Here is a 19094-nt window from a genome sequence, read left to right on the forward strand (position 1 = left end):
AGTTACCTTTCCAAATCTGGACAGCTGAAAACTGCTGTCCCTTGGAAAAAAACCCTAAGCTTTGCACTAAATTTAATAATCTCAAGGTTTAAACTCCAAGTGAGAAAAAAAGAGAAAACCTTGGTTTACAATGATTCAGACCATATTTCACGTGCAGTCTTTAACGGATGCTTTCAGGTGTCTCATGTTATGATGCTGCCTCTGCAACATGTGCTGAGCCCTCGATGTTAAAACCTCGAATATTTTTTTTGACCTTTGGGATGGGAACAGGCATTCTCCTCCTTCCATGTGTATATTTATTAGTAAGATTTTTGCATGGTATAATTGAAGCCTGGCAGTTTTTTACCAACCGTGGCTTAAGAGGAAAACTAACACAATGTAATGTTTTGTGTCTTCTTTTTTTTGTCCGTGCAAACCGGTCACTGAAAAGGTGCAAAGCGCTGCTAAAAGTACATTTTCTGAGATTCAAAGCCTTTTAAGAAAGGTACACAATGCAAGAATACGCAGCTGCAATTTTAAAAAGGCTACTGTTCCTTTAATGCCCAGCTGGTCCTGAGATGTAATAAAATTGACATATTGATTCCTTTGAATTTACAAATGCCTGTTTCATAAACTCCATCTCCAAAGCCTAGGCATCTTTAGAGCACTGTCATTTTTTTCTCCAAATGGATCAATTATGTGCCCACGTAATCCTGTTACCTGTGAAATCCATGCATACTTCTCCCATTTGCTGCAGTTCCCAGGCGGACAAACTTGCATTATGTACGCATAAACAAACAGAGCATTTTCCTGATATTAGGGATTGTTTTCAAAGTGAAAAGCAATCTCCTGGGTCCTTTACTCAAAAAAAAAGGACAAAAAAAAACATACATAGTGCAGTGTTCCTCCAAGTAACCTCACTGCACTATATGTATAATTATTACACAACACAGCAAATCATTAAAAAAACATTGAGTCCCTCTATCTCAAATACTTCAACTGCAAAAAGGCACCAAGACTTATCAGCCAGCCCTCATTTTCCTGGTGAATCAAACTTTCCTATTTCTTTCCCAGCTTCTTTATTTGATAATTATCACTGTATTTGTAAGGAAATCATGTTCACCAGAAATGCTTCTGTGTGAAGCACCCAAAGCTGTGAACTTTGCTGTGAAAGTTTGAGGCTTTTTTATTTTATTTCTAGGATTATTCATCTTTTCATCGTGCTGAGCACCTTTCCTTCATTTACTCACACACACAGAGAGTCAAGGAGGCATTAACCTGCAAACCTACCACTTATGCATATAAATGCATCACACATACAACTATTCCCATATCCTGTGGCATATTATTTGTATGAATATATACCATGCACATAAACACATTTATACACACACACACCATGCACAATCCTCAAATATAAGCAGAAAAAAAAGGAATAAATGTGTTTTTCTCTGTATATGAATTGTTTATAAAGTACCGTGTATATACATAGATATGAATTCTCGTTTCATTCTTTCAGGCTGTGCTGTATCTGATTTTCTACACTTCACTGGGCAACCAGCAGTTCAGTTACACTACACTTGCCCTGTACAATTTGTCTCTAAAAGGTTCCCAAAATTATGAAACATCTTCTCTGCTGCATGACCTGCTCACCGCAGTGCCTCAGCCTGAGGTGCATCCACACATATAGAGAGGATGGCACTGAAAAAATTTAATATATATATATATATATGTTTGATGCTTGGAGCCCATACAAGTGGCCCAATACACCCCTGCCATTGTGCAGGAGTGGATTTTAAAGATAAATGGCTGCATGTTAACCAGATTTGACATGCTGCACAAAAGCAGCCACCTTTGGTCCCATGACACAGCCAAACAGAAAAAACAACAAGCAATCCTGGCAAAAGATGTCCAACGTGAATAAAAGCCTAACAATTTGTCACATAGTCGTTACAAAATGTTCCAGGCTTTGGGGCTTGCCATGGGACAGCAGCGGAGCGATAAGACGAGCATAGAAAAACGAAGGCTGAGGGTGTTGGGGTAGAGGAAGAGTTAAAATTCGAGGAAAGCTCTGGTAGTTCCAAAGGGGAAACAAAGAGGAAATTTTCATTTGGCTCTTTCCGAAGATACACACACCAAAAAAAAAAAAGCAACAAAAACCCAACACAAAAAAAAAAAAAAGTCAAGTCGTAAGTAATTAAATCAAGAAGCTCAGTTGTTTTGAGAGGTGATTGAAATCTGACATGCAAAGTAGAAATATTTACGCTTACTTTCTATTTTAGGAATCCGCGAAGCTACTTTTCCTTCACTGCACTTCCCCACCACTACAATGGCCATGGCTCAGTTTATCCACTAGTAAGCACTGCCTGTTCGGGGCCAAATCCTGCTCGTGTTTCTCATGGCATTTGGTCTTTCCTCATGGGAACAGGTCCAGAAAACTCCAAAGATGTAGCTGGTGTTGAGGACTAGCCTGTGGCAATAGAGCAGTACCTGAGCTCCTGCTTTCCTTTGAGTTCACACAAGACAGAAAAGAAAAAGCCCAGACTTAGGTTTGGTTTGATGGGGCTGAATTTCCAAACCAGTTTGATCCTACAGTTTTCCACTAAAACCAGCCACAGGCGTCAAACCTGACTTTGCTGATCTGTGTCCCCCAAAGTCACCTGGGCACCCCCACGGACTGCAGTCAGGTTAGGATTTGCACCTATGCCAGTTCACTGGTATTTTGGTGTATTTTTAGAGCCCCTATACCAAAATAAGGAGCTCAAATGCACCAGTGCAGCTGCTTGCTAAGCTCCACATAACGGACCTCACATTGTAAAATACCTTTCAGTCAATAATCATCATTGCTTCAGTGATTACCATTCCCTTCTTTATATTCAGTGGCAGAAAACTGGGGAGGGAGGGCAGTTAAAAGCAATATCATCTTCTAAATTAGAATAACCGGTTTTATAATAAACTCTGAGAATCTGGTTATTAGGAACATACATTTGTAATTTTCTCAGACAAATTCCTTGGCATCCGCTCGCCCTCTGACGAAACAATGAATGATCCTTGCTCTTCCTCAGTCCCAGAGAATGGCAGAGTGCTTTAGAGATATTAAGCTCTGCAAAAGCCCTGTGAATGAGTTTGATGGTATTTCCCCATCTCATGGACATAGAAAACGAGCACAGTGAGGTTAATTGACTTGCCAGAGAGCGCATGTGGCACTTGATGCTGCACTCACCTTCCCCAGCTCAGCCAGCACAGAGCCAGGGCCGGGATAGCATCCCACCACAGGACCTACCCCTGTCCTCTGCCTGGCTGGGCTGCAGCTTCCTCACAACATCCCAGCAGTCCAACACGGACCAGCATGGCATGGCCTTACCCTTGTCCCTTCATGGGCCTAATCCCTTCGCAGGGGTTTTTGTATGAGTAAATTAAATAGCATCGAAATCGCCTCTGAAGTGCACAGGGCTTATCAAAAGGAAAAAAAAACCCAAACAACCAGCCAAGTGTCAGCCAGAAGAAAAGTTCATTACTATATGTCAAGGAAAAATTAATAGAAAGGGCTTCAATAGTTAAATTATGTGGGTAGATCAGGCTTTCTGCAGTAAGACCAGCTTGCTTTAATTAAAGCATGTTCTGTTCAAGAGCCACCATGCACGTGTTTTACAGCAACCTGATACCAACACCTGTATGTCCCTGCTCCAAAACTCCAAATGCTTCCACATATTCCAGACCAACAATCGACGTTATCATAAGTCTGAGTTATTTTTAAATGTATGGGGGGATAACTAAGCCGAGGCTCTCTGTGGATTCGAGCAGGGGGACAAGGACTGTTCAAGTCATGGAAATGTCAGTTCCAGCAATGTGTGACTTGGTTTATTTTTTTTTTTGACTGTCAAGAAGATTTTAAATCTTTAATATCTGTTTGTTGTCAGGTTTGCCTCCAGCTTTTTGTATCTGCAGGTCGTATTTTTTTGCTGTTGTTGGGAATTAGCATTTCTCATTTGCTAGCTGAAAGTTTAGAGGAAGCACCAAAACACCGATAAACAAAGTTCATCTCGGGGAAAATCTCTGTATGCATAACCTAGTTAACAATTCTTCATGGTTGCGGGTTGAAATTTGAAATGCATGTTGAAAAAGAGAGTTTCTACCGAAAGCAATGGTACTACCGAGGCTTTTCAAGTGTACTGTACTAATTTTAAACAAGAAATCATTATGATTTCCATGCCATATTAGCATCTCTTTTATTTCGCGGTATCTCTGCTGCACTATTTCAACTCACTGCAGGTTGCTGTTACTTTTTTTTGATACCACATCATTTAAACACACACTGTAGCTGAAGACATTCGGGATTACCGGGGACTTCAATCGACATTTTTGGCCTTTGTAGAGGACCTTAGCCAAACATTTTGTTTAGTTAAACTCTAGCTGATGCCACGACACACGGAATATCACTCCCCAAAAAGTGCAGAACTGATGCATTGTGCCATCTCTGGCAGCATTCATTCAGCGTTTGCTGCGACTGGGGAGGAAGAAAGATACGGAATGCACGGACTGATTTTCAAATTACCTCAATATTTTGAAAACATTTTCACCTGCATGCTGAGAATGCTAAGAATAGGCAGGAAGGCAATTGTGCATTTGCACAGCCTCCACTGCATTCATTTATAAATTACCTCATCACTGACTGAAATTAACACTGATTCTTACAGGCAATTTCTCAATTTCCAATGCTAATTACATTTTTTTTACTTTTAAATTCTGTACCACCTGTTTTGGGCAAGACATCTTAGGCAGCGCGACCGCATTTAATCACAATTTTAATTAACCGCCCTGTAGATGTGAAAAAGAAGCAATTATAATGTAGATGAATGATGATTTTTCTGCATTAAATTGTTTTGTTTCCCTGGTATGTTGATTGTAACACAGCACACAAATACAGTAACTGTACAATTTTTTTCTATTGTAATTTAGTAATTGTTTTTGGAAAACCAGTTTGGGAATGAGTGACTTCATCTGTTTACAAATTGATTGATACTGTTAACTCACTGATTGCTGCAGCATACATTTTGTATTGCACAGCCTAGCATAAAATATAATTAGGCATGCACAGACTTTGCAGCACCATTTTGGAATCTGAAAATCAACTGTAACCGAAGTGTGTTTTCCTTGAGCATCCTCATATCAGCCGGGGCTGATGATATGATAATCAACAAACAATGGGCTTTTCCCATCCCGACGCCGGTAGAAACCCTTGGATTTAATCTGATAGTCTCACGGCGTAAGGGTTGGAGGGGTTTTTTATTTTTTCAGAATATGCTTTGCCAGGCCTGGGAGCTGAGGGCTGGCAAGTCTGCAGCTCGCCCAACTCCCTCAGATCGCTATCGGGAAGGAGCAGGCGAGTGATGGAAAGAAACAATGATGGCAAAAAGAGCCGCGGTTCATAAAACCCAGGGATCATTCCTGACACGCGTGTGCTGTGGCACCGGCTATCTCCAGCTACACGTTACGGGGGAAAAAGATCTCGATCTGACTCATGGCTGGCAGATACAGATCGTCCAAGTTATATATATCCCCACGGAGAAGCGCGAGACCGAACCCATCGGAGGCAAAGCCTGCTTGCTTTCCCAGGGAGGGAGGTCGCACCAGAGCGGGAAGGGAGCAGATGTGCAGCACTAGCAGCACCTGGGCTTTGGGAGGCAGTGCCACCACCACGCTCTACCAGCGGCCTGGGACAGTCCTGCTGGGGGTCTCCCACCTTGGGGCTGTAAGTCTCCCATTGCAGGTGAGATGAGGTGCAGGGATGCAGGAAGGGTGCACCCTGACAGTTATCCCAGCGGAGGGCACTCCCAGAAGAGAGGTGGCAGCTCTCCCCCTCCCAGTCTCCTGTGCAATCCACAGAACAAGAAGTCTCCAACAACTAAGACTTGCCAGGAGGTGAGACACCGCAACAGACTCTGTGAGATCCCATTGCCACCAGACCTGTGCTATCACTCACAGTGGACTGAAAACAGGACACAGAACCAAAGGGACAAGGCAGACCTGGGGCTGGCTCCCACACTGCTACCCTTCATGGGGGCACAGGGGTCAGTGTGGTTTGAAGGCAACCTGGGGGGCTCCTGGTCTCATCTGCTGGCCTGCTTGCTTTATAAATATTTGTTAAGAGGGCAGGACATAAAGTCTACTGTTCAGTAGGTGATTTTTGTAAGAATCCAGCTATCCATACATAAAAGGGTCTATTATCTCACTGTGGAAGAGATTTACATGCGTAACTCCCATTAACTCTTATGGGACTTAGGCACGTAAATCTCTTGTGCATCTAGAGAAGAATAGACCACATAAGGTCTTGTGATCTATACTGCTAGTAGGTTTAAGTCCCTTTCATTTATAAAGCTATACAAAAATTAACCATTAAAGCTTATTCTGTGCAAGCTGTCCCCCTACATATATCACCCAGCTCTCTGTTTGAAGTACTCGATGTAAACGCGGACTGAGAAAAGGTACCGGGGCGAGCGAGCCCATTCATTTCAGTTAGTAAAACTGTCATCCCTGAAAGGAAGCAGACTGAGAGCAGGTAGAAAAATTGTACAGGTTTTGCCCAGCAGATTCAATTTCAGATTTAGGCTCTAGACTGCACTGTTTGGAGAAGGAATACTTTCATTTTGCTGAGCGCTCCCTCCTCCCACTCCTTCCCGCTCTCCCATCCCTGCTCACAGCCCTGGAGTAAAGCACCGTGCCCTGGACCAAAGAACCCTGAGAGGCTGGAGCGATACGATCTTTACACGATCCAACTAAGATGCTGCATCTACTAAGGAAAAAATAAATAAATCTTTTATTCCATAAACTTGTTTGAGCTGAAATGTTCATTGGTAAGCCTGTAAAAGTGGGAACATCTGTGCTCCTGCTGGGATTTGATGTCTCACCACAAACCTTTCCATAAGCACTTTGTCTCTGATGGGAGACAAAGAAGAAAATACCTGATCCCCAGCCTCAGTTGGGCAGCTCCTTCTATCTTCATGCCCTGACCTACTGAGCATTCCTCCCAGCAACGAGCTGCCTCCCAGGGCTACCTCCGCCATGGAAGCTGGCTAACTAATCTCTGAGCAAACACTTGCAGCAAACCTGAAGAGAGTTTAAAAAGGCGACGAAGAAGGGGAGAAAACCCCCCAACTTTCTGCAGATAAAGCCTAAGGCATCTCTAAAAGAAGAGAACCAAACCTAAATATAGCTCCACATTCTCTTGATGAACTGCTGAGATATAAAGTTGTGGCCACCTAATGAACATATATATTTGCATTTTGATCTTAATCCGGTTTCTTGCTCCCTTCCACTAACCTGCCATAACCCAGCTGTCTTTCTTCCTGCCAGTAGTCCTCTGACTATACTTACAGGTATTTGCAAGACACTGCTTTTATCCCAGCAACACCGCTGGGATGATATGGCACTGGAAAAGTCCGTCCCAGGCCCTGCCTGCACAAGAGGTAACCTCTCCTTAGGAGCTTATAAGAAAATCCACTGTTGAAATAAATAACAACTCTCAACAAATGATCAAAGAAGAAATAAATCTTTTACCCTTCTAAGACTTTTTAAAACTGAAATCCCATTTTTTCACTGGATAACAGTTAAGAGGCTACCGGCCACCTATTTTTCTGGGAGCTACGTTTCAAAATGTTTGCCACATGGATGTTGGGCAGACAAACAAATCTGTGGTTCTGGGGAGCAAAAGCTTTTAAAATAAAGTTTGTGTGTAGTATATGAAAACATATTGTTTGGAATTTAAGTTCTAATATCTAGGAATAAACAGAGCATTAAATCAAGCAAAACTGTGACAAGGCCAATATGCACATGGATGATGCCAGCGAGGCATCTCCAGCCCTTTGTTCACAGCTTAACAAAACTGTGCCGTCACACCACTTTAGCTCAACAGTGCCTGTCGAATGGGCATCAGCAGATCAGCCAATGCCTGTCACACACACAGCTGAAAAACTGTTTGAAAGCAAGGCTTACTTTAGCACAAGTCTGGTAGGAAAAGTGTGAGGGATTTTTAATCATCTGGTAAAGACTGCAGATATATATTTAGGAAGAAATATATACATATATATATATAGTCAGCTTGCCTCCTTAGGAAAGTAACACAGTTTTGCTCTTTTTCACCTTTAAGGAGGGAATGGGTCTTGGTGGTGCTGCCTGTTCCTTGGCGTGCTGCTCCCTTCCATGCTACATAAGATTTGAAATTATTTTCAAAGAAGTAAAATTCTTTCAGGGTGGGGGGAGATGTCACAGGGAACAATCCCAATTTGTCCAATAATCTATTAAAAATTAATTTTCACATCGTCCTACTTGGAGACACCACCCCCCCCCTCCTCGTGACAGAGGATAAATGAAATAACATACTCAAGGAATTGTTTGTTTTGATTCTAATGCAATTATCTTTGCAGATGAACGTCTCTCTGGGTTGGGTGTTGGGTTTTTTTAGCTGATCAAAATATGTTTTCATTGGTATTAACAACCTTCTCCGTCACTACTCTTAACAGTCGTAGTGCACAAACACGACACCGCTCCGCAAAGAACCGCAGCAAAATAAGCTTGTTAGCGACAGCAACTTCAGCTCAGCACTTCTCTCTCTTCCAAAACGCTTTTCCCCCCCCCCCCAATTTATAGGGTTTTTTTTTACATACACCCCCCTCTCCAACTGGCCTCCTCGTGGGACCGGGCCGGGCTTCCAGCGCTTGGCCCCTCCGCCGCAGCTCAGGGGGGAATGGGGGGGACCGGGGGTGACCGGGGGGAGCGGGGGGCGGCAGCCCCGGGTGCTGAGCCCTCTCCCCCTGCCTGCCCGCCGCTGCTGTCAGCTCGCTGCCTGCACTTTAGCTGTCTCTTTCCCAGTCCCTACCCTGTCAGTTTCTGGGCTGCCAATTTCAACTTGAAGCTTGACTGGGCTGATTTGATGCAAATACCTCCAGGGAAAACCCTGAAACTGATGAACAGTTATGTCAAGTCGATTTTGCACCATCGGGAAAAGGTAACCTCTGCGAGAAAAAAAAACAACAAGGTTAAAGAGACAAGGGCTTTTCACGTGTAATACCACTGCTGCACATCTCGTTCACTGTTTACCATCCCTCAGAAATTGTAACTGTCAGAATTAGTCCTAATTGCAGATGCGAAAGCTGCCATTATAATAAAAACAGAGGCAGTGCAGGCATTAAATGTAGCAACCTAATTTGTGAGACTACTGAAAAGGTAGAGTAAATGAATATTTCATTACTTTAATTACCAGGGACTACTCTTTTCTTGCTGTCTTATGATAAGTGTTGCTGTAACTAGCAACAGCAAACATCCACTAAAACATAAAGTGCAATAATAGTACTGCTGTCAGGATCGCTGCTTTAAAATACGAGCGGGAGGGGGGAAGGGGGAAATATAATGGTTTATCTATTTCTTAGAGATCCGCAGGAGTAGGAGATGGAAACTCGTTTAACGTCAAAAAACAAAGAGGCGAGTAAACAGGTTTTAGTCAAAGAAAATAATGACCCGGAGGAGGGGAGGGGGGGGGGAGTTGAGGACACGCTTGAAACCCCGAGCCGGGAGGAGCGCAGGCAGCGCCGAGCCGCTTCCCCTCCGCTCCCTCCCTCCTGGGAACGAAGTTCGGGGCTGCGCCGCCGCGGGAGCGCGGCCGGGGCCGAGGGGGGCGAGGGGGGACCAACATCCCGGGAGCGGCGTCCCGGGAGGGGTTCGCACCTCTGCCCCGGGAGCGGCCCGCTCGGCAGCGCCGGGACGCGGCGGGGGTGTGTGCCCCGTCCCCCGCCCCGCAGAGGCGGTTCACACCTCTGCCCCGGGGCCGGGGAAGGGGGGCGAGGCGGCTCCGCACTCCCCCGCCCCAGCGCATCGCGGCGGCGGTCGCGCCTCCAGCCCCGCTCCGCACGGCGCGGCCCGGGGGGGCCGAGGGGGGAGTGATGCTCCCCGGGGGCGGCGGCTCCCGGTTCGTGCCCTGCCGAGCCCCCCCACCTGCGGGGCGGGCGCGGGGGTCCCCGCCGGCCCCGAGGAGGGGGGGATCCCGGGGGACCTGACCCGCAGCATCTCGGCTTGCGGCGGGGGGGCTCTGAGCCAGGGACGCCCTGCCCTGGGGGGAGCCGCCCCGCTCCGCCCCGGGGCCGCCCCGGCCCCGCTGCCCCGCACAGCTCCCGCACGTCGGGGCCGCTGCCGCGGCTGCAGCCCCGCCGCTCGCAACACCCGCTCCCGACAGACTCGGGGAAATTTGTCAACAATTCGCAACCACGCTGGTAATTACATTCCTGGAATCCGCAGCGATAGATGTAAAGATAGGGAGCTGCCTCGACTTTCCGCTTGGAATAATCTGCTTGCAGCGACCTATTCCTCTTCCCAGCCCTTCCTAACCATATTCCCCCGTTACGCCTCCTGCGCCTTCTGCCACTGGGCTCTCCAGAAACATACGTGACGAGTCGCTGTGCTTTACTCCTGTCCGAGGAGGCACCAGCTCCCTTCTCGCCTTTGTGTCCCCATCCCTCAGACCCAACTTTCCTGTCAAAGACCCGAAAAATATGCAAGGCTCGCACTGCCGCTGAGAAGCAGGACAAAGTTTAACTTCTCTGTTGGCAGTCGGAGAATAACTCCCAGGCAGGATTCGAGCAAAAGATCTGATTTGCTGAATTCTGCTCTTTGATTTGTATTTGTATGTTATTGCTACTGCTAAGGTTGTTGCCAACCTCAATTAGATCACAAATGAGATCAGTTTAATTCAACTCCCAAACTGTGACCTGACCATGGTCTGAAAGTATTCAAAAACGCATTTTAAGCCTTCCTTTGATTTCAAAAGGAATACTGCATGCTTGGTCATTCATACAAATAACATAAAACGTAATTATGGGATGATTTGGCAGATGACATTCCTGCCAAACGACGCTCCATGCCAGAGACTGTAATGCTATGGCTGCTGTCCTGGTGCTCGAGAGCACAGCACCCTTGTGTAAGGTGGGAGTAATGGGGTGTGTGCGATGTGGAGGTGTTTAAATGCATTTGGGGAGAGGCAAATGCAATAGCAACGACTGCACCACCATTAAAACCCCCGGTTAGAAACTGCTGTATCACTTGGGAAGGAAGCGGATCCGCACTATCAAATCTCCAGGAGGCTGTGACAAAGGGAGGTTGCAGCTTGACACACGGGTAACAACATAGCAAACACCTTTAATTCTGTCATGTCTCATACCCTTTGCTTTCTCACACATTTGTGGCTGCTCTAGCATTGACACCTACACTTAAAAAAAAAAAAAAAAAAGAAAAAAACCCCAACCCTTGACAACAAAAATCCCCAAATGAAGCAATCTTATTCCAACTAAAAAAAGAAACACCTGGAAAGTTATTCTCATGCCCAGTAAAAATAACTAACTTACTAGCTCCTGCTTCTAATGGCTCAGAAAAGAGCAGGAAGAAGTCAAAAAAGTTCACTTGTGAGGATGAGAAGCTCCCAGAAAGCTGGTGGCTTTCCTTTGGAGCCTGGGAGCTCACGGGAAGCCACTCGTACAGGTTTGCTAGTGTAACTTCTCAGCTATTCTGCTGCTCGAGTGCGAATCCTAAATTGACCTTCCTCCCTTAGCAATGCTTGGGAACGTTCCTAGAGAGGGTTTGGGATATGTTACATTTTCGGGGGTAGATACAGAGTGTGCATGTGTATGTGTGGGCACACACACATAGGTAACCCCTCACTGCTGGGGGAGGCCCTCCTGGCCATGCCTCCCAGCTCTTCCAAGCCCTGTCTCTGATGGATTGACCCCGAAAGCTTCAGCTGCCACCAAGTAAAAGATGTGTCAGGCTGAGTGGCTGCTGTGGCTTCAGCAGTGCCACCTCCTCACTTGTCCCCTCAAATGCCCCAATCTCCCCCCTCCAGGCCCAGTACCTGAAGGGCCTCTGCCAGGCAGGGTCCCAGAGTGCACAAGGAGTTAAGGCTTTTTCCAGCATTACTGGGTAGGTTAATATCACAGCTGCTTGGTAAAGCATTATCCAGCACCTCACTTAACAAAAGCCTGCTTTTGCAAACAGACTCCTACTTTTCCCCAAGTGTCCAAAGGTGTTTACTGAAGTAAATCTGCCTAAATCCTCCATTGCTTGGGTCATGGGGGTGGTTAGGAGGGTGGAAGGTGTAGAGATAATCTCTTTTTGTAAATTCTGTAAATCTTCTGGGAAAAAATCAGGAATCTGTGTCACATGCTTCTGTTCAACTGGTAACATCTCGGTTAGTGTGCTCCTTATGAGTGAAATCTGCCATAGCAGCTACAGGAAAATAAGACATCCCTCCCGCTCCTCATTGTTCAAACTGTTCTTCCCTCTCAAAGTTGCTTTAGCACGTTTAATCTATTTGCTGATGGGGGGAAAAAAAAAACCTGTTAGAATCTTAAAAGTGGTTTCTGGGAAAAAAAAATAAAAATGACAGTTTGGTCGGCAGGAGATAGTGTAGCTGAAAACTTGTCACTTGAGATTTCTGCACTACCTCGGTTATTCCAACACCAGCAACTGCATATTACTTTTTACGTGTTGCAAATAGAGGCAAACAACACAGGAAATTTTGACAGCTCTGCCTGAAAGGGCTTAAATACTTCTCGGTAAGCAGGATCCAGTTATAAATAAACCTTCTCTTGGTGAGAAAAAAGTGGCTACGACCAAAGACCTCACTATTTTTCTAGAAAACTGTCTGATTAAAAGCACAGAAGAGCTTCTGCAGAACAAACAAACAGGCAGATATGGGGGGGACACACACAGGCACGGGGAGGGGGGGAACAGCCGGAAAATGCACATGAACGTGACTGCGAAACCCCACGAGGGAGCCCGGCTACAGAAACTTCCACAAATCTCGCCTTCCTCCTCCTCCTCCTCCTCCTCCTCCTCCTCCGTGTGCATTTTCTGGTGCCGGCGAGGATTCGCTGAGTCGCTGCTTTTCCCCGCCGGGTCGGGGCAGCCCGGGCCGGCCGCCAGCCCGGGGACACCCCCGCCACCGCCACCGCCACCACCGCGGCCACCGCCTCGGCCCCCGGCCCGGCCAGCCGCAAAAACACCCAGCCCAACGCTTCGCCAAAACAGAAAAAATAGAGGGGGGGGGGGGAAAATTATATTACAACTGGGGAGCGGGCGATTTTTGCCCCGCCAAAGCTGCCTCGCCCCCTGCCACCCCCGCTCCCCAAGGTCATGGTGAGTAAACAATAATAGTAATTAAAACAAAATAATAGGCAGCAGTCAAGAGCTGAGAGTACACACACCTGACCCTAACTATAACAGACTTCTCAGAGTAGAATTTGATCCCTCTCTGACACTTTCTACCTCAAGTGTTAGAGCGAGTGGCCATGAATAGTACAGGCATGCCATCTTGTAACACTATCTGCCTGTCAGAAGAGCCAAGGCTGGGTAGAGCAGGATCTATATAAGGCTTGTAACTAGGGGAAGCCCAACAAACAGCTACAAACACCTAAGTTATTTTACTCAGCCTCCACCCTTCTGCTTTTTCCCCCCTTCTTCTCACTCTCTTTTTTTTTTCTTTTCATCTTGGCTTTCTGTTGCAGAATGCAAATGTAGCCTGCCGGCGGTGAATGGGCTGAATTGTGATTAAGAAGAAGAAGAGCTCCTTTCTTTGTTCTCCCCTCAGGGGATGTTTACTGGGAGAGACACAGCGGATCAGATATGAAAGGCATTCAGGTCAGCATTGATGTGAGCGAAAGTGAAATCATACCTAAGGCATTCAAAAGACCGCCGTGTCAGGGGTTCAGCTAACGGTGCATCTACTGTGTCTTCTCTGTTAGGCATAAAAAAAAAGGAAAAAAAAAAAGAAGGAAAAAAAATCTCTCCACAAACAGGCATTTTTAAAAATTACACCAAAAATTATATAGGGAAGGAAAAAAAAGTTTTCCCTCGCTTTACCTCTCGAGCAGAAAGTGCAGGACTTAGTGCTCTTTTCACTTATGATCACGGATGGAACAGGTCAACTTGTATTAAACGTAACTGCTGGGATCAGCATCCTTATTAGAGGGAAATGATCTAGTCTGAAACGTGAACCGTTATTTTTAAGCACACCTATACATCCCATATCTCTCTATACAACACAGGCACGCATAGGTGCAGACGCATGTACAACATGTATCTCTGTACAAGTTCCAATAACCTGAGTGGCTTATTTATTCTGATGCAAACCAGGAGCAATCGTTTCTTGCCTCCCTCAGACGCAACTCTGGTGATAAAGGACAGTATGGGCATATCAGAACCGCACAGCACACCTTAAAAAGTAATCTTTCATTGACTTGGAAACTCCTCGAAACACTTTGCTGAAAGCTCGCAGCGCAAGGGGACGGTAACCGGAGGCGTAAGGAGTTGGTGCACAGCTCTGTAAGTTAAACTGCTGCAAGAGAAAGTCTAGGCATTGTCGTTTTGTTCAGTAAAAAAAAAAAAGCTTGGTGAAGAAATATTTAGGTCTTAATATTTTTTTTTAAAGTCTATACTTCTCCCAGCCTAGTTATTCTTTCAATAGACTTTCCCAATGGTTAACTGACGCTGTTGGCATAAACAGAGATATGTAAATATGTAGGGAAAACATCGCAAATTACAGTTAAGTATACAAAGAGTTAGGAGGTGGATGCATTTACAGTGGCTGAAATGAAAATGAAAACGACAAATCATTTTTTTAAAGCCTAAAATAATTAAGGAACATGACTGGATGTCGTGTGCACTCACCAGCCCCACTATTCTAAATTTGTTTCCACCTTCAGAACCTTAGTTAAAATATATTGTTTGTCTAATGGTCACATCTGCTTTAATGGTGACGTTTAATTCTGAAATATTTTCAACTAGTGTTTCTGCATCACAGATTTCTCTCCTTTTTCTCTATACTCTAAAAAGACAACTAAAGAGCAATCAAAAAGGTGTCTGACTTGGCCATTCAGACAATTGCACCCTTGTGGGAATGCTGGAATGAATGGTACAGTGGACACCCCAGCACTATTGACGTTATAAACATGTAAATGAAACACATTAGGGCAGACAATCAATTGTCTGTGAGCACTGCAAACCTGCACTCCCTTTCTATGTGACAGGCACAAAATAGTGTCTACCTTGGGAAGCCATGGTCTTGGAGAAAAAAAGGACAAAGAGTTCTCTTTCACAGAGGAGAAAATGCACCTTAAAAGCACTGGGATAATGCAGATGCCAAAAACTGTTGTGAGGCGAAGAATTTCCTATTTCTTGGAATGAATGTGGGGCTGCTGTAAAAGAATCAACACCCTTCTTTCCACTCTAAAGGGTGACACACATTTTTCTTGGGGAATATTACCAGCCTGTCCTGAGAGCTTGCATCTCAGTCTTCCATGTATTTCCCCTATCTTGGGCAGTTGGCTATGTATAATTATCCATGATTAACTTGTAATGGTTTCCTTATTAATTTTTTTCCCTTTTCGGATATGCCTTTTCCAGGCATCAAATGCATATTCTTACAGCAATTAGAAATTCCCCCAAAACTTTCCTTGCGAAGCATGTGCAATAAGCAAAACCAGTAAGTACCGAATGGTCACAAATGGCAAACAGTAATTCAGGCACTAATCTCCAAATTCGCTGGGTTTCTCGAAACTCGGAAGAAAATAAATAGATACGACTTGACACAGAAAACAACCTCCCCTGCTCCATGTCATAGCTCAGCCTGGACATGAATCTGCACCGAGAAAATGTAGCTGGATAATCATTACGCCTTGGCCACTCGCTTTTATGGCATTAATTTTTAATACCTATCTCCAGGTGCTTTTTCTGGAGGTAGCAGTACATTTGTCTCGCTACCCAGTGAGCCAAACTCCCCGAGTAATCTCCTCGCAACGGATTCCCGGCCCTGCGGAGCTGCCCGGGCACAGGAGCGCTCCGGGTGCCCGCCCTGCCCGCTGCCACCTGGGCTGCACAGGGAGCAGCTGCCTCCTCACACCCCAGCCTCAGTCTAGCTGCCTCCAAACTTCTCCAGGCAGGGAAGACAAGCCTCACTTCCCACTCACTAAAGGCAGCAGGCAGGCTTGCATATTTTTTCCTTTTTTTTTTTTTTCTTCCTTCCCCCCCTTCTTTTTCAAGTGGGAAGTGAAGGAGGTTTTTTCCCCTTCCTCAGCATCCCTGAAAGGGGGGTGGGTGGGTATCTTTTTGGGAAAGGCTCTGAGCAAGTCTAATCGTCTCTGCTTGTTTGGTCTGTGTTCTCCCTTGGATCAGACGCCCTGAAAGCATTGAACTTTCTCCCTTTTCTTTACAACTGGAAGCGAGGTGGCAACGGAATCAAAGAGAGCTGTTTACTGAAACTTTGGGGTAAATTAGATCCAACTTTCCCCCCTCCTCTCCTTCCCGGGGACTTTAATTTTATTTTGGATTTTTGAGGAGGGGAGAGGAAAGGAGGGGAAAGAAACCCCTCAGCCAACAAACGCCAAACCACAACAACACGGAGAGAGGCAGCTCATCAGGCAGGGCAGGGCAAGGCAGCCGGCCGGACAGCGCTGCTGCCGGGCCCCGCTCCGCACCGCTCCGCACCGGCGCTGCGGCCGCCGGCGCAGCCCCCGCCTCCGCGGGGCGCCCGTGCGGAAAGGGGGCTCGCTGCCCTCTCCTCCTCCTCCTCCTCCTCTTCCTCCTCCTCCTCCTCCTCCTCCTCCTCCTCTGCAGCCACTTCTCTCCCGAGTGAAAGTGCCGCGAAGTGAGTCAGGCGCTGGGAATCATCTGACTGAACTTCCCGGAGCTCCGCCGCATTCCTGGGCTGCCGCTCCCGCACCTCCCGCCTTCCCCCCCCCCGCCCCCCGCCGCTTTCGGGGTCCTCTCCTTCCCATCCTCCCTCCTGCCCCTCCTCCCCAGGGGGCTCACCCCTCATTGATTTCCACATCGCCTCTCTCAACCCACCCCCCCGCACACCTCTCCTCCACTCCAGCAGCTCTCATCAACCCCGTTATCTTGGAAAATCCCGAGCCTTCTTCCTTTCTACCCTATTTAGCTCCGGTGTAATTTTATCCAGCCCCGGTATCTCATCCCGAGCCTTGCCCATCCCCGCACACACGCAGAGATACGCACACAGGCGTGGAGCCCACTGAGGCATTAGTTGGATTATTCTGTTTTGTCCCCGTCTGTAATGTGTCTGGGATTCACTCACACTCCTCTCGCTTCCTCCACGACCATCCATTTTTATATTTTTTTTCGTGGCTTTTAAATTTTATTTTGGTTCTGCTGCGTTTCTAAGGATTTTCTCTCCGAGTTCGATAAGCATCACCGTTTCTGGTGTTATCAGCAAAGACACAAGCTCAGAAGTAACATCTTTTCCACGAATCCAGGAAAGAAGAAAAATCCACTCAGTCCAGATAAATCCTGGGCAATTCCCAACGGGAAAGGCATTGGATACGTGCTTGTCGAGAAAGAGAAAATGAAAAAAAAAAAAAAAGCCCTGACCAAACCCACCCTCACTCGTCTACCTGCTCCTCAGAACCAGGGCATTTCTCACTCAGAAATGAATGAAAGAAACAAATTAGGGAGCACAAAGAGGGAAGAGGGGACAAACAGAAAGTCGAGAATTATTCCCCCCCCCCCCGCTTCCTCCCCGTGTCTTGGCCAGAGCAAGACACTGAAGGGAGAACTTAGACCTTCGCGTAACCAGCGCACACACTTGAAGTTTGCAGGATCTTTAAGTGGTTACCTTAAAAATCGCAATTAAACTTTCGTCTCCCAAGTGTGGTGGCTTCCCAAGTTAGTGCAGCTCTCTGAAAACACACTTTTTCAGGAAAGTAACCAGAATTTGTACCACCCCAGTCCATACGTGCTCCCAAAGACTTGGCTGCACTACCAGGCTGCGGTCCTGGTGTCCTGGGCAAACAGAGGAGTCCAGCTCTTTATTTTTTTGGGAGGGATGGTGGTGGGGTTTTTTTTTAGGACTCAAATCATGTTGAGAAAATATTAAACACGTAGACGCATCCCTCATCACAGAGCATGTGATGGGTTTAACACGCTAAACTAATAATCTTGCCTGGAAAAGCAAGGAGGCTGAGGAAGAAGAATAAAACCCCCTCAAACACTCAGAATATTCTTTACTGCAAAAGAGCACTTCTGGATGCGTTGCTTTAAATCTCATTCTCTTTTTCTCTCAAAAATGACTGTTTAACATAAGAAAAAAGGCTACTTGACACAAAGCTTTTGTTATCCAGTTGATCAGCAACGTGCTTTAGATACTTGTAAGGGGAAAAAAGCCCCACAACAGACATTGATTTTAGAAAATCAATAACCAACATTTAATAAAAAGAACAGAGGAAACACAAGAGAGGAGAGGGAAACATTACGTGTAATTTTAATGTCTACTAAATTACCCAGAGATGAGGGGAAGGGGAGGTCTCCTCTGTGAGGACCACCTTAAATAATGACAGACACAAGAGTAAAGGGTGGTGGTGAAGGGGGAGAGACTTTAAAAAAAGATAACAAGGAACGGATCCTTGGGAAGCTGCTCGGAATATATTATTTTAGGTTTTTGGTGCCTTTTTTTTTTTTGTAATACTAAGCCAAGCAAATAGATCAAAGACAACACAAAGGGAAAAGCCAGTGTAACATAACGAACAGTTTCTGACTAAAATTCCTCTATCACTCCCCCATATGGCTCGACGCCTCCACCACAACAAGAAAAAGACACACACGCGCACACACACACACACACTCACACTCACAACCTAGAGAGGGAGAGGAAGGGGGGGGCAGGATCATTTGTTTCTAATCAACATTCTCTTGTCTTTGTGTTTTTTGTTGTTGTTGTTGTTGTGTGTGTGTCCCCCTCCTCCTTCAGCCCCCCTCCACCTCTCCACTTAAATGAAGTAGCTGAGCTATAAGAGCATGGGTTCAGGTTCACACAAATATCTTCCTTCCTCTGGCTCCTCGAGAGGAAAGTTGTTGGAAGTGGGGCCGGGATGGCCATGCGAGGGGCTGCGGGCGGGGAGGGGGAGGCTGGCGGCGGGGGAGCGGCTATCAGCCGGGGGAGAAAGGAAGAAACTAAGGGAGGGACGGGGAGAGACGGAGAAAGAGAGACCCATCACACCAGTGAAAGCTGCCAAATGTGAAATCAGCCCAGAACACCGCGTCCCACTGCGCCCCGGCCCTGCGCG

At 46.3% G+C, this 19094-nt stretch overlaps 1 protein-coding gene across 3 annotated transcripts in view; it reads right to left on the reverse strand.

Annotated features, from left to right (window-relative positions):
- Nucleotides 1-19094, reverse strand: part of ZEB2 (zinc finger E-box binding homeobox 2) — a 115499-nt gene that overhangs the window by 92364 nt on the left and 4041 nt on the right. Inside the window, exon 1 of one of the 3 annotated variants that reach the window (XM_051810332.1) lies at nucleotides 2250-6358. The exons of the other annotated variants lie outside the window; for them this stretch is intronic. Within the exon in view, the coding sequence (XP_051666292.1) occupies nucleotides 2250-2316 (67 nt within the window). The 5' untranslated portion in view covers nucleotides 2317-6358. Of the gene's footprint in view, nucleotides 1-2249; nucleotides 6359-19094 lie in introns of those variants that run through there. 3 annotated transcript variants of the gene reach the window in all.

Source organism: Manacus candei, unplaced genomic scaffold, assembly GCF_025592945.1.
Source record: "Manacus candei isolate 608988 ecotype Guabito, Panama unplaced genomic scaffold, ASM2559294v1 h1tg000077l, whole genome shotgun sequence".
Classification (NCBI taxonomy): domain Eukaryota; kingdom Metazoa; phylum Chordata; class Aves; order Passeriformes; family Pipridae; genus Manacus; species Manacus candei.